This window comes from Ochotona princeps, chromosome 6 (genome assembly GCF_030435755.1).
Source record: "Ochotona princeps isolate mOchPri1 chromosome 6, mOchPri1.hap1, whole genome shotgun sequence".
Classification (NCBI taxonomy): Eukaryota; Metazoa; Chordata; class Mammalia; order Lagomorpha; family Ochotonidae; genus Ochotona; species Ochotona princeps.
In genome coordinates, this window is record NC_080837.1 from 86,830,581 (window position 1) to 86,846,741 (window position 16,161).

Sequence of the window (16,161 nt, forward strand, 5' to 3'; positions counted from 1 at the left end):
ACAAAGCCAACTCAAGCCCTGGCACGCAGCGCCCAGGCTCACACACGTGCATTCATACCAGCACAGATCACCCAGGATGAGCAGCAAGGGGCCTTGCTCTGCCACTGCTCCCTCACTCACAATCCACACACAGCGACCCAGCAGGGCAGATGACCGGAAGCCTCCGTGCTGGGACAGGTCTGAGCTCAGGGTCCGGGACAGAGGAGCTGTGTGGGAACAGCACATGGGAAAGACAGGGAGGGGAGCAAATAGTGTGAGCCCACAGTGGCAGGTGTACATGCTGGGAGGCAGGCTGCTCGCTAGCCGGCCAGGGCCCAGGCCTCCTTGGGGTGGACACAGCCCGCCTACGGTGGGGAGAAGAAGCCAGGTCTGTCTTGCTGCTCGGACAGGCCCATCTCCCCACCTGCTCCAGCGCCCAGCCCTTCCCCACCAGAGTTGCACTCAGACATCAGTGACCCGCCCCGACGTGGGGCTTTGTTCTCGGCCCCAGTTCTGTCCTGTTGGTTTTCCTGTCTGCCTTGCCTCAGTGCTCTGCTTCTTTCTCCGCGTAGCAGGTTTTAAATCACAAGGTGTGACATCACCCATTCCCTTTGCTCATTCCATTCGGGGTAAAATGCAGTTTCCTTTTTCTGTACATACGCTGCTGGAATTTTCACAGTGATGCCGTTCAAAGACCACTTTGATAGGATGGAGTTTTCAAAGTTTTATTTATTTGAAAGGCAGAGTTACAGAAAGAGGAGCAGAGCAGTCGAGACTAGGACTGCATTCATATGGGATGCTGGCTTTGCAGGCTTAAGGTCAGCCTGGTACGAGGGGGCGGCAGCCCCTGCCTGTGGGGCTTGCGGCCCAGCACTTCGCCCAGCTCATGTCTTCACAGCCCCCGGCAGGCTCTGCAGGCTGTGTAAATGGAGGCTCTTGGAGCGGCAATGAGACAAGTCAGCTTCTTCCTTTCTGATCTTGATGCCTATTCTCCTCCCACCCAGCTGCTAGAATATGCCGCGACAGGGGCAGCGCGAGTGGGCACGCTGGTCCCCAGCTCGACCCCAGAGAAGCCACTCTCGCAGCTTCCACCACTGAGCACCAAGTACGCTGGAGCTTGAGGCGCTTGGGCAACCACTGACGATTAACAGGGCGCTTTGCAGCAACAAAAAATCAGCACTGCCCAGACAGCCTCTGCATCCTCTGCCATTTCTGCAGGACAGTTCCTGGCATCTCCACTCCATTCATGAGCCTCCTTGAAGGGCGATGTTCTCACACTGGACACTGGCCCACAGACACACAAAGTGGGGAAGGGATGGACAGCTCCAGGCCGTGAGGCTCACCTGCAGAAGGTGGCCCTGGCGATCAGTAACGGGGTGCTTATCAGTGCCACCTGTGGCTACAGCACCCAGCAGCTCAAGGTGTCTGCCCACACCGAGTGTGATGGCTTCCCCTGGAGTCTAGGTGCTGAGCAGTCAGGAGGTGGCCTCCACAAGCTGTCTGGTGGAACCCCATCCAGAATCAGGTCAGACCTTTCTGTACCCAGGCAGGTGCAGTTAAGTGACTACAGGTGTAGGACACAGTACAGGTGTAGGACACGGTGCAGGTATAGGTCACGGTACAGGTGTAGGACACGGTACACGTGTAGGACACGGTACAGGTGTAGGACACGGTGCAGGTCTAGGACACGGTACAGGTGTAGGACACGGTGCAGGTCTAGGACACGGTACAGGTGTAGGTCACGGTACAGGTGTAGGACACGGTACAGGTGTAGGACATGGTGCAGGTGTAGGACACGGTACAGGTGTAGGACACGGTACAGGTCTAGGACACAGTACAGGTGTAGGACATGGTACAGGTGTAGGACACAGTGTAGGTGTAGGACACGGTACACGTGTAGGACACGGTACACGTGTAGGACACAGTGCAGGTGTAGGACACGGTACAGGTGTAGGACACGGTACACGTGTAGGACACGGTGCAGGTCTAGGACACGGTACAGGTGTAGGACATGGTACAGGTCTAGGACACGGTACAGGTGTAGGACACGGTACACATGTAGGACACGGTGCAGGTGTAGGACATGGTACAGGTGTAGGTCACGGTACAGGTGTAGGACACGGTGCAGGTCTAGGACACGGTACAGGTGTAGGACACGGTACAGGTGTAGGACACGGTGCAGGTCTAGGACACGGTACAGGTGTAGGACACGGTACAGGTGTAGGACACGGTGCAGGTCTAGGACACGGTACAGGTGTAGGACACGGTGCAGGTCTAGGACACGGTACAGGTGTAGGACACGGTACACGTGTAGGACACGGTGCAGGTCTAGGACACGGTACAGGTGTAGGACATGGTACAGGTCTAGGACACGGTACAGGTGTAGGACACGGTACACATGTAGGACACGGTACACGTGTAGGACACGGTGCAGGTGTAGGACACAGTGTAGGTGTAGGACACGGTACAGGTGTAGGACACAGTGTAGGTGTAGGACACGGTACAGGTGTAGGACACGGTACAGGTGTAGGTCATGGTACAGGTGTAGGACACGGTACAGGTGTAGGACACGGTGCAGGTGTAGGACACGGTGCAGGTCTAGGACACAGTACAGGTGTAGGACACAGTACAGGTGTAGGACACGGTGCAGGTCTAGGACACGGTGCAGGTGTAGGACATGGTACAGGTGTAGGACACGGTACAGGTGTAGGACACGGTACAGGTGTAGGACACGGTGCAGGTGTAGGACACGGTGCAGGTCTAGGACACGGTACAGGTGTAGGACACAGTGTAGGTGTAGGACACGGTACAGGTGTAGGACACGGTACACGTGTAGGACACGGTGCAGGTGTAGGACACGGTACATGTGTAGGACACGGTGCATGTGTAGGACACGGTGCAGGTGTAGGACACGGTACAGGTGTAGGTCATGGTACAGGTGTAGGACACGGTACAGGTGTAGGACACAGTATAGGTGTAGCACACAGTACAGGTGTAGACAGGTGTTATTGCAGATGTGGATGTAACTGAGAACTCCTGAGTCTGTCCCATGGTGACCCTCACATTGACTCACCCTGTTTTTCTTGTTGCCCTGCCCATCCCTGCTGTCCAGTGTGTGTCCATGCCAGTTGAGAGGCAACGGCTTCCTTGTTCCCATGCTGATTTAGCACACAGCACCAGAGACAAATTTTGCACTCATAGGACCCTGACCAAGATCCCGACTCCCCACAAAACCCTGACATGTCATGTGTTTTCTGGACAATCAACTGTGGGTCTCTAGATCCAAAGTGGAGACGCCTAGGGGGACATCAGGTGACCCAGACATTCCCCCAGATCCCCAGTGGTACATCTCTCATCACTCCTCACCCCTAAACCCTCTTCTGCAGAACCTGGTGCGTCTCAATGTGGTCCTCTGCCCCCGGCCAACTCACACCCCACTCGGTGCTCCACCTGCTGCCTGTCCCCCGGCACTCCCCACCTGCCCACGCCCCACTCGGTGCTCCACCTGCCCACGCCCCACTCGGTGCTCCACCTGCCCACGCCCCACTCGGTGCTCCAGCTGCTGCTCGCACCCCATGTCCCGGCCTACTAGCACTATCAGACACAGACACCAGGCCAGAGGCCGCAGGCTCTGCATACAGTCAGACCTGCCACTCCCAGATGTGAGGCAAGGAGACAGGCAGATCTGAGTTTCAGGGTCCAGAGACCTGGGCAGGGCTCCAGGCTGCTTCCCTTCAGGATGGGGGCCAGTCAGCAGTTCTCCCAGATCCTTAACTGAGAGAGAGAGCGGGTCTATGTCAACCATCCCGTCCCTCCCCCACCCTCCGCCTGTGACAAAGGGAGTGACCTCTGGGAGCACACACCTACCGAGCATGCCTTTCTTGGAACTGGACAGGCACATGTCCTTCTCGGCGCTGGGCAGGGCGAAGCTCACCACAAACACCTCCACGCCGTCGGCCATCAGGGCCAGGCCCAGGACGAAGAAGAGTGTCCACTGGAAGCGCCCGTGGCCGCACTCCTCGACGATGGTCTCGTACTGGTGGGCCAGCTGCTCCTCGTCCTCCAGCCTCTCGGCCAGCAGCTCCGCCCGACCCCGCGGCCCGTCCTCCCGGGGGACCGCCCCCTTGCTCGGCCTGGCCTTCACGTCGTCAGGGTGAGGGATGCCCTGGTACTCGCCCTCGTAGATCTCGTCCTCCTCATCGTGGCCCTCGGTGACGTCGCTCTGGGCGTCCTCCTCCAGGTTGGACTCCTGGCCGTGGGAGTGGCCCTCATAGTTGTCCTGGTAGCCGTAGTGGTCAGGCCCTTGGTCCCAGGGCTGCCTGCTGTGTCTGTACCCATCATCCATCGCTGGGCCAGAAGGTAGGATATGCGCATGCAATGCCTGGGTGAATGTCACACCTGCTCACGCCCCCCGTGGCAGCTTCTGGGGCATCTGAAGCCCCACGGGGCCTTGTTCAACAACCCAGAGTCCCTGCCTCGCTGGCTGCTGGAGATGCGACCCTGTGAGGAGACAGGGAGAGGGACAGGTGTTACAGCAGGTGGAATGCTGGCAAAGTCTACATGGATTGCACCCTCCCCTGAACAATGCTCAGGCGTCGGGCGCCACACGGAGGGACTCCAGTCCTGAGTGAGAACCATGCGGTACCAATGAAGGGTGAGGGAGAGGGAGAGGGAGAGCGGGTGGGGTGCCCCAGAATGGGGGGCACAGGCCTCTCGTGAGAACGACACATGATGTGCCACAGAGGCGACCATTTCAGACACAGACCTTCTGCCGTGGCACAGCTGGTCCTGGTAACCAGGGGCTGTTACAGCTGAGCGTCTGTTGACCAACTCAACCACCAAGAGGGCACACGATTCTCACCCAAGGTGGGCACAGCAGGAAAGCCCAAGGACCAACTTCCCTGAGGCCCAGCCTCCCCGTGGGACTCGATCTGTGACCTTGTACTTGGATGACCTAGGGAGACACGGGGGGCTGAGGGCCCACAGCCAGGGAGCTTTTTGTGCCCTGGGCACACGTCTACCTGAGCCTCAATCTTCCCATCTGTGAAATGGGCACAGCTCATGGGGTGACACCCCAGGAAGCTCCCATGATGCTGCAACTTTCCCTTTTCTTACGGATGAGTAGCTGGCTCCAAGCACACGGGAACAGGCCCAAGGTCCTGGCACCAGAGCTCAATGGGGGGGTGCCCCTGGTCCCACAGTCGGCCGGTTCTTTCAGCCCCTGTGCTTACTCGGGGCTCAGTGGGAGCCTGGGAAACAGGGCAGCCAGAGAGGCTGGCTCAGGCTCAGGCCCTTCCCATGGCCCAGCTCTCCCTGGTTCCCTAGGGCCCAGCCCCACCAGTACGCACAGCTTCCCTCCCCACTGCGGGGGCTCGTGTGCAATCACGGTGACGGACATACTGGTCCTCACCAGCACTGATGACCCTCAGTGGCATGTTGAAACAGCCAGAGAAGCTGACACTGTCACATAGCATGCTAAGACACTTGCTGGGGTGCCAGCCTCCCACACTGGCGGCAGTTTGTCTCCATGTTTAATACAGCCCCCTGGGAAAGCAGTGGCTGACGGCCTATGCCCCTGGAACCCCGCGCCCACCTGGGAGACCCTGCTGAAGTTCCGGACTCCTGACTTCAGCCAGGCAGCTGTCTGCAAAATGAACCACCAGATGGAAGATTTCTCTCTCCCTCTCTATAACTCTGCCCTTCAAATAAATACAAGTGTTTTTAAAAACAATGAAAAAACAATCAGCCACAGGAGGGAGCAGCAGGCATCGCCAAGGACGACTGTCAGCTGCCCTTCTCCCTGTTCTGCCCGCCTGAGCCACACCACACGAATCTCCTAAATGTGCTTAGGGGCTGGCGGAGGACTAGTGCCACCACACACACAGCGCAAGAGCTGCGGGATGCCCAGCGCCAGGCTCTGTGGTGCCCCTTCCGTCCCAGGGCCCGGCAAAGCCCCCTGGGGCTGAGGCTCTGGCTGCCTTCGGGATGAGCAGGAGGCTAACCAGGTTCCCCCACCGCCAGCCAGGTGCCCACCATGGTCACCGAGTGGGTACAGCCCAGGGCACCGCTGCCTATTGCCCTGAGAGATGCCACATTGTCCAGCAAAGCATTCTAGAGCCAACACGAGGACTGCTCACTCGCAAGGTCGCAGGTCACACTGGGTGGCCCTGTTCTGTGAAGGCAGCTCTCACGACCAGTACACCTCACCTACAAGAGCTTGTCACTGACAGCAGGCACAGCTGGTGCCAGCCCAGCCCAGATGCTCATCATATGCCCCCATCCTCACTCGCAATGGAGCCAGCACCCAGTGAGGTCACTCTCTGTGTCCCTGACCAAGGCCTTGGGGTTCAGAAGACAAGGATGTGCCAGAACTGGCTCAGGGGGTCCTCCCGGGGGCTGTTCTGACAGCATTGGGAGTGTGCGGGGAGGGGCCACGAGCGGGGGCGGAAACGGTCACACTCCCACTGGTGGCAGAGGAAAAGCCAGCCTGGCTCTGAAGCCCAGTGTGGGGCCAGCTGCCCACCCTCAGCTGGCGTCTCCTGGGAGCATTGTGCTTCAGGCTCCAGGGTGAAACCCCCTGAGCCGACCCCAAGAGTCGACCAGAACACAAGGCGCCTTGCAGCACCCCCAGCCGCCCTGACCGTGGCTCGTCTCACCATCGCTGGCCTTGTGGCTTGCTGCAGGCAGCGCGTCAGGGGCACTGCCCGCTCCATCTTGTGACCTGAGGAGACAGCCCAGGTGACACAGGACATGGCTGGGGCTGAAGAAGGGGCAGGGACAACCCGGGTCACAGAGGGCAGTGGGGCGGGGTGGGAGTCCCCACGACTTGGGATCACTGGAAGAGTATCCCCGGGGTGGGGTGTCCACAGGCAGGAGAGAGCTCCCAGAAGCCAACCTGAAAGGAGGACGCTGCGCCAGAAACCAAGGGCAGGCAGGCCCCGGCACGGCACGGCTCTGCTGCTCCTGCAGCCGCAGGGAAGCAGCTGGTCCAAGCGGGAAGTGTCACAGGAGACGCCAGAGGGGGCCAGCAGCTGGCAAGACAGGGAGGGGGCCCTGGCACACGCGCGCAGAGCAGGGCCTGTGTGCTCTGGTTTTAAAGAGAAAACCTACAGACAGGGAAACCGGGGGAAGCTTGCGTGTGTGTGTGTGTGTGTGTGTGTGTGCCTGTGCGTGTGTGTGCCTGTGTGTGGGCGTGTTGGTGTGTACATGCATGCGTGTATGGTACGCACAGCATCTTGATAACTGCCCAAAGGCAATGAGGCCTGGACTCGGGGGGGTGACCTGGGAGAGGAAGGACACAGGGGACTCCCACGGCAGGACGGGGTCCAGCTGCCAGGATAGCAGGTAATGGCTCCAGGGAAGCCACCTGCACCCATCCTGATATCCCTCCCGGGGAGCTGCTGTCTCGGAGGACACAACACAACCCTGGACTCGGGGTCCTGTGGTCAGCCACGACTCGACTTCCTCCACCTGCCAGTGTGTGGGCTGGGGGCTGTGCACCTCTGCGCCCTCCCCTGGGGACTCAACAAGATCACACGTGACGATGCTTAGTAAGGAGCCTGGCAGATGGGGACCACAGCACCCTCACCCTGAGCTCCAAGTGACCAAAACACACGCTGGCTACATCTGATGCCGGCCATGGTCTGGCAAGTACAGATCATCACCACACTGAGTACTGACCGTCACCTCATTGAGTACTGACCACCTCACTGAGTACCACTGGCTATCTCATTGAATACTGACAATAATAATGAGTACTGACCACATTACTGAGTACTACTGACCACCTCACTGAGTACTGACCACCTCACTGAGTACTACTGACCACCTCACAAGTACTGACCACCTCACTGAGTACTACTGACCACCTCACTGAGTATTGACTGCCTCACGAGTACTGACTGCCTCACTGAGTACTACTGACCACCTCACTGAGTACTACGGACCACCTCACGAGTACTGACCACCTCACTGAGTACTGACCACCTCACTGAGTACTACTGACCACCTCACTGAGTACTGACCACCTCATGAGTTCTGACCACCTCTCTGAGTACTGACCACCTCATGGGTTCTGACCACCTCACTGAGTACTGACCATAACAATGAGTACTGAGTACACATGTGCACACAGGCACTGTACACACACGTGAACACACACACAATGCTACATCTACCTGTGCATTCACCCACGTCCACAGCTGTGCACAGCAGGGACACCGGGAAGCCAGCCTCACCTCACTGCCAAGTCTCAGGCCAAGTCCTCTGCTGGGCTGCAGCCTTGTCCAGGTCCTGAGCAGCAGGCACACCAGTCCTAGCACACCCTCTCCTCTAAGAGCCCAGCGAAGCCCACAGCCTGGGGTTGCCACACAGTTCTCTCCCAGGTGACAAGGGCCCACGGTGCGTGTCTCTCACAGCGAAAGACACCACTGTCCACGGCGCCTGATGTGACTCGAAGAGGGGTCAGCAGCTCCTCTGTCGGCCTTGTTACTTCCCGAGCAAGCACGGCTGAGGTGAGGCTGCAGTGCAGCTCGCGTGCCGGCTTCCTCTCGGCTTCCCGTGTCCCTCTCACCTGGGCTTCACCACCTCGAGGACTCAGCATCATCAGGGGGCCATGTCTCAGTGAGGTCCCCACAGACCCTCCTGCCCGGGCCTCCTCTCCACTGTGCCACCGTAGGAAGGCCATGGGCCTTGACCACACAGGGCCAGGCTGAGGGAATGCCGGGGGTCCATGAGGCTCCCTCAGGATCCAGGACACTTCCTGCCAGGCTGAGTGGAGAGCACGCACGGACACCAACTTCCTCTGGCCTCCAGCTCCCACTCCAGCCCCCAAGCCCATGGGATCTCGGCCCTGCATCCCTATACCTACCCTGAACATAACAATGAAACTGTGTTTCAAAAACAAGGTCTTTGTCCACGACTGTTTTCTAGCAGAAAGAACAAAATTTTAGTATTTTGGACTCCATCTGCACCATTATTTCTGAGTCTTAACCTCTATGTGGGCAGAAAATCAATTGCAATGCACCTGAACCAGTTCTCTTGACGGTTTAAAGGGACAGACACATTCTGTCTGTTCTAGAACTGCAGAGCCCAGCCCTCCAGGCTCCCCTGCTCCAACCTCAGCAGCTACAAGGACAGCCCAGGGTGGGCACCATGGGCAGCAAAGCTTCCCTGGGACATGTGACCCAAGGGCACTGGGAAAGGCCCTAGAACATGGAAGGAAAAGATGCATTTGTTGTAGGGCAAAAGCAGTTTTGAAGCCCACACATCTTCAGAAAGATGGAAAATGCATATTATGGAAAAAATGGTTTTCAGAAATTTTTACAGCAATACAAACTGATCCTCCATCTTCCAGGAACACGGCAGCTCCCAGACCCGGAGGGCCGGGCCAGTGCTGGGTCCCTGCCGCTCTTTTGTGTAGTCGGCCCTCACCCCTGCAGGGCAAATGACTACACTATCCACAGAACTGACCCAAAGCCCTCCAGGAAGTTCATGGGCCAGCCACTCACCCCCAAAAGGTCCACCACGTGGCAGGAACAAGCCTGGCGCATGGATACAGCGCACCCCACACACAGTTTCCCAGCCGGTCACTGATTCCTGGCACAGTCACACCCCAGATACTCAGGTAAATTCACCTACCTATCTCATAGGGCAGGTGGCTGGAGGTCAAGGACCCACATGGCACACCCAAGACCCATAGCCAACAGGAGCCACATGGCACACCCAAGACCCGTAGCCAGCAGGAGCCACGTGGCATGCCTAGGACCCATGGCCAGCATCACACACACGGCATACCCAGGACCCATAGGCAGCAGGAGCCACATGGCACACCCAAGACCCGTGGCCAGCAGCAGCCACATGGCACACCCAGGACCCATAGCCAACAGAACCCGCATGGCACACCCAGAACCCATAACCAACAGAACCCGCATGGCACGCCCAAGACCCGTAGCCAACAGAACCCGCATGGCACACCCAGGACCCACGGCCAGCCGGACCCACACGGCACGCCCAAGACCCATGGCCAATAGCCGTGGCCAACAGCCTATGTTAGCACAAGCTAAGCTGAACTGTCCTAACAGCCACTGAAAGTCAGTCAAAGAGCAAACCCTCGTGTCTCCCACACGTGTGCGCCCTGAGTCCCTTGTGGCTGACTCCATATCCTCAGAGCCCACACAGTCTGACAGAGTCAGCCCCAACCCCTGAACACTGCTGGCCACAGTAGCAGAGGGGAGGAACCCCTGAACACTGCTGGCCACAGTAGCAGAGGGGAGGAACCCCTGAACACTGCTGGCCACAGTAGCAGAGGGGAGGAACCCCTGAACACTGCTGGCCACAGTAGCAGGGGGAGCAATGTGGCACCGGATTTACCCACTTGAAGCCGTGACCACCCAGACACAGGTCGCTGCCACACATTCCTTCTTGGCCAAAATGTGTCACGTGACCTGAAAAAACAGAAGGATCTCCATGACCCCCCACACAGCATGGTGAAGCCCCAGACAGGGCCATGCCAGGTCCTGAACCCAGATGTGCCATCTCCCTCCAAGTCCATGATGTCCCCAGAAGGAGTTTCCCCTTTGGTGCCTGCATCCCCAGGGGGCTCCGGATTGAGGGAGTTCTCCGGAGCCCTAAGTTGCTTCAATAGAATTTCTAAATTCATCAGAACTTTGTTCCTAGAATTTCCCAGAGGAACAGTTAGGCAGAAATTAATGCGTGTGTCAGAGTTCAAATTCCATGCTGGGAGTTTACTCAGGGAGAGGGAGCGCACACACCCACACCAAAGCCACGGACAGCAGTGTTCACAGGCTGCCGGCTCACAAGCACCCCAGCTGCCGACAGCTGGACCCAACATTATCCTAAAGGGAGAGGGGGTTTGCGGGGCCCGGGATGTGGGTGGCCTGGCTCCAGGACACACCTCACCAGGCAGAATCAAGGGAGGGTCCCCAGGCCCACTCCATGTCCATCGCTCGACCCACTCTGTGTCCATCGGCCCCAGAACCCCTGCCTGCCTGTGCTGCTAGACTGAGACCTGGCTGCCCTTGCTAATACCAGTAGGTGATAGCCAGGCATGGCTCTGTCCTGAGCTGGCCACTGTGCCCAATGACAGGCCTCCCTGGACCGCATGGGCACTGGGGAGCACTCTGCAACCCCATGCGGCCACCATGGGAAAACCTGGGGGACCCACAGTGCCAGCTCAGGTTTGCTGCCCTGACCCTTGAGGCTGGAGCTCACATTCACCCTTCTAGAGTGCCAGACCCAAAACGCACAGCCCCATGCCCCACACCACTCAGGGACCACAACAGGCTCTTCTGGCAAGGTGCAGCCCTTCAGCCCACGCGAGGGCACATGTGGGTGAGGCCACAGGGTACACAGATGCTGCAGCTGCCCACACTCGGGGCTGGCCAAGGGTCCCTACACTCGTGGGCTCACATCTCCGGATGACGCCAAAGGTCTTGGTGGGAGCTGCACAGCGCTGGCCTGGAGCCACTCTGAGAGCCACCTCGCTGCACTGTCCACTGGCTCCCAGGGACAAGAAGACACAGATGGTCTGGCTCTGCCCAAGTCAGGGGAGTTCCTGGTACTTGTTTTGTTTCAGTTGCAATAAAACTTTGGTTTTGTAATGTCCAATGGGCCTGGTCAGGGCTGGGGGACATTCAAGCTGTTCACTGGCCAAGCACACAGGCCACAGGCTCCCTGGTCCAGCAGCCTGTCCCTCCATAGCCATTACCTCTCGGGCATCCTCCCTTCATGCCTTGCCCACCCTGCACTCCCACAGGTTCTGTTCTAGCCCTTGCCCTCCTGGCCCTGCTCCCAGCCTTCACTGGCTGCCCACCAAGAGCTGGGAGTCCACATTGCAGCCAGGACACACTGGGTGGCGAGCAGAGGGGACCCTGAATGCTAACAGCGAGCCTAGCGGGGCCTGTGGCTCTGCCATTCTCCCATTTCACCAGGGTCAGGGCGGCAAGGTGGTCTGTGCTGTAACAGCCTTGGCCTCCTCCTCCTGGACACAGCCTGGCACCACTCAGCAGGCTCCTGGAATGCCAGCAGCTCCCTTCCAGCCAGGGCTCACCTGCTGGTCCCATGGGAGCTGCTGAAGCCACTCACCTGTCACAGGAGCCGGGCTCTGGGACTGTCAGGCCCTGACCTTGTTGCTGTCCTCTACTCATCCCCCCTTCGGGCCACCTGGAATGTTACCATCGCGTGGGAGGAGACTCAGTGAGGATCCTCCTGCCCGGGGCCGCAGGGATCACTGGACACATTTCCCCTTCACGGCATCACTCAGGTCCCAATGTCATCCCAAGGGTCACCTGGGCCAAAGGGCACATTAGCGGCTCACCTCACAAGCACAAACCCTGCACGTGGGAAGCCACTCGCACCCGGCTACAGGAAAAGAAGAAGGTTGGGAGAAGAGCCGGACTCCAGGAGGCCTGGTCGGCCTCAGCTGAGCTCCCAATTCCGGTGAGAGCAGACCAAGCCAGGCCTCAGCCAGGATGCACACAGTGGCATATCGGAAAACAGCAACCTTCAGAAGACATGTGCTGCTGAGCAAAGAAGGACCCTGCCAGGGAGGGAGGGAGGGAAGGGAAGGGGCCATGTGTATCGTGACCAGGAAGGACCCTGCCAGGGAAGGAGGGCAGAGAAGGGGCCACGTGTATCGTGACCAGGAAGGACCCTGCCAGGGAGGAAGGGAAGGGGCCACGCGCAGCGCGTTCCGCTCAGCATCAGTGCTGACTTAAAATATGTGAAGAACTCAGGACTAAAGATGGCATACTAAGAGTTAAATATCAACACCAAGACAAAAACTCAGAACTACAAGCATTAACACCAACACAGTGGGGAGGAGGGACACGGGCCAGCATGTGCTGGGGCACAAGAATGCATTTACTTTGGTGGAAGAGTTGGAAGGATAATTATGATCAGAATAATCAGAGGAAACCCCCAGAAAACCAAAGCTGCCTGCAACATCTGTAAAATACAAGTCACTGCCCATGGACAACAGGAAGAGCTACAACGGGACTTTTCACGGGTATACGCATTTAAAAGAGACAGAGAAATGACCCCCAATAGAATGGTAACTATTATTAATGTCAAAAGTTAAGCTGAGTGATTAAAATATAATGTTCACAGAGTGCACTTGGAAAGCTGCCCACGAAAGCACTGCCTGCGGGAGATCTGTGTGAGGCCAGAGCACTCCACCTCGCGCAAAGCGGCAAGAACGTGTACGTGAGCTGGGCAGCAGGCAAGGCGGACTGTGATGCGCGCTGACCTCACTCCGCTGCAGCCAGGACAGCAGATCCACGATGAGAGAGCAGAGGAGGCCCAGCGGACAGAAAGTTACCCAAAGGCGCCGGGCAGATATCAAGGGAAGGAGGCATCGGGGAAGATCAGCTGCCCTCACCAGGTTCTTGCTAAGGCAGCTGAGAACTGGGTGTGGGCCTGGGCAACTCGTTGAGGGCTGGGTGTGGGGCTGGGCCGCTCGGGCAGCCCAGGACTGGGTGTGGAGCTGGGCCGCTCGGGCAGCCCAGGACTAGGTGTGGGGCTGGGCAACTAGGGCAGCCCAGGACTGGGTGTGGGGCTGGGCAACTAGGGCAGCCCAGGACAGGGTGAAGGGTTGACAACCCACTGCCACATCAAGGGAAGGAGTGCACGCTCTGTACTGCCTTCCATGGTTCTAGTCTAGAACTGAACAGATCAACTTGACAGAACAGGTCAAGAGCCAGGACAGGCCAAGCAGGGACTCGCAGTTAGAAGGAGCTCAAGGCATGACCAATCGGGAACCAGAAGAAAGCCACAGCAGCCATCTTAGTATAGGAATAAAACAGATTTAAGGTAAAAAAAAAAATTACGGGACCTGGTGGCGTGGCCTAGTGGCTAAGGTCCTCGCCTTGAATGTGCCAGGATCCCATATGGTCGCTGGTTCTAATCCCGGCAGCTCCACTTCCTCTCTATCTCTCCTCCTCTCTGTATATCTGACTTTGTAATAAAAATAAAATAAATCTTTAAAAAAAAAATTACGAATAGGACAAAGAGGTATGAAATCAGCTGGCAGATGACAGCAACATAAACATGGCGCTCTGCAGAGCTAAAGCCAGACCCAGCAACACTGACCGTTGAGAGAAGCAGGCCAGGCCACTGTCCCTGCCTGAGCTCTCCTTGGTGCTTCTCAGGCAAGACAAAGCCAAGGGGAAGGCCACGGCCTCTGAAGGCACTCTGAACACCCAGCTGTCCTGCCCAGAGGAAACCACTTCTGCAACTCACACCCTACGCTCTGCTCCCGCGGAGACAGATACAAAGAATTATTAAATCAGCCGCAGTGTATACTCAACAAAAGTAACAAATCCATCTTTTGTCTTCACAAGAGCAAACGTGAGTGGGTCATATTAAATAAAACATGCACACACACAAAATCAAATAACTCGCTCATTCTCAGATTCTATCCTACCAGTCCCAGGGAGCCCACTCCTCTGAGGGAACAGAACTTGCTGAATTATACATGAGAACCAGAAGGCTCCCAGGGAACCCCAGGACTGCGACTTGGAAAGCCTTGGCAGCTTCCAGCACCCTGGACAGTGACTTTCCCCAAGGCTCCTGCCGGCCTCATTCCTGGATGCTGCTGCCAGGCAGGAAGTTACAGCTGAAACTAGACAAACTTCTCTCCTAGGAGGAGCACTTAGGGGCATTTCAGCATCCATGTTATCCATGCAATACACGCACCGAGGGATCAGAAAGCAGGAGCCACTGGCAAAGCAGAGAAAGGTTTCCTAGCAGTCACACGAGAAGAGTGGATCACCTCTAGCAAAGTGCCAGGACTCCTGGATGCAGGGCTCCAGCCCCAGCAGTGGCTTCCTGGAAACGCTAATGTCTTCCAGCTCTGCTCAAACTGCTTCCTTCTCCCCTCAGAACTCCCTCCATGATTATCAGAGGAGGTCATGTCCGACCACCTGCTTCTCACATGAGAAAAAACACGTGAAAAAAAAAAGTTCCGAGAATGGAGAATGGATCTCTTTGTATGTTTGGCTGATACGTCACGCTGCCAAGCGGCAACCAGAATATTCTCTTGCTGCTTGAAGCTCTTTAAAGTGCCTTCCTGTTTCTAGAACTTGTTCTGGCAGCAGACAGCTGTGGCCTCAGCGAAGTCAAGCAGTGTAGAAAGACACACAGCTTATCTTACAGGTAGGAAGTAATTTAACCTGCGCCCCTAATGTTGTTAACACACAACAGGTGAATGACACTGCGTGCCAAAGACGCTGTGCGGAGAACATCTCGGAGCAAGGAGGAATCACACCCAGCTTCTCACACTGTGAGCCCACCGGACAAACGTCCACACGGGCCAGTGAGTTTGAGCCTCGGTCAGAGGCAGTAGCAACGAGGGCTACTCGGAGGGGGAGGGGAGTAGGTGTTAGAGGAACCAGGAGGGATGGCCACAGGAGTGAGAACGGCGTCCACCACACAGAGCTGGTGCACTGCGAAGGCACAGTCCAGCCACAGCACGCAGCTCTGAGCCGTCAGCTCCTCGGCGGTACAGCAAGATCCCCAGAGCCTCCAGCAAGGACCGAGGCCAAGGAGGTAGTGGGACAAGGAAAAGGCAGAACGGACATGGCTCGCCACCATCGTCCTCACCACGAGTAAGTCACGGTCACAGCTCAGCTAGTGTGTGCTTTTAACTGTTCAGCTCTACAGCTGTATCTGGTTGTTCCCTCCATATTCTTAGGATGGTTGTATTACTGGAAAGACAAATTTGGACTGTCTGCTTGATGGAGGGATTTCATCGCAATGACATTTTCTTCTCTCAGAGTCTCGGTTCAACACTGTTGACGGCTTTTCACTTACTGGTTTCTGGTGAACACTGCTGAACTTGGCTGATGACGGCTGCTTGAGTTTTTGGAGTGTCTTTGTGGCCATACGTGTGTGTCACTAATGTTTGTCTTTTGTAAAAGTTGTTTGGAATTGTTATCATGTGTTCTAGCTGTGTTTACTGACCTACAAGTTTTGTACTTTATTCTACCTATACTTGTAAGCTATCTGTAAAAAATGGTAAGTTTATCTTGTTAGGGATAATTCTAATCAACTGGTTATAATTTTTTAAAGTGTCTAGATGATTTTAAACCATTGCTAAAAACTCATTTATTTTGTCCCACAGTAAGGTTGTTAACACAAATTTATTTGATTTATGTAACTTAA

At 56.8% G+C, this 16,161-nt stretch overlaps 1 protein-coding gene across 1 annotated transcript in view; it reads right to left on the reverse strand.

The window, feature by feature from the left end:
• Nucleotides 1-4,375, reverse strand: part of SV2B (synaptic vesicle glycoprotein 2B) — a 33,461-nt gene extending 29,086 nt beyond the window's left edge. The window contains exon 1 of the mRNA XM_058665382.1: nt 3,847-4,375. Within this exon, the coding sequence (XP_058521365.1) occupies nt 3,847-4,324 (478 nt within the window). The 5' untranslated portion in view covers nt 4,325-4,375. The remainder of the gene's footprint in view (nt 1-3,846) is intronic.
• Between the last annotated feature and the right edge of the window lie 11,786 nt (nt 4,376-16,161).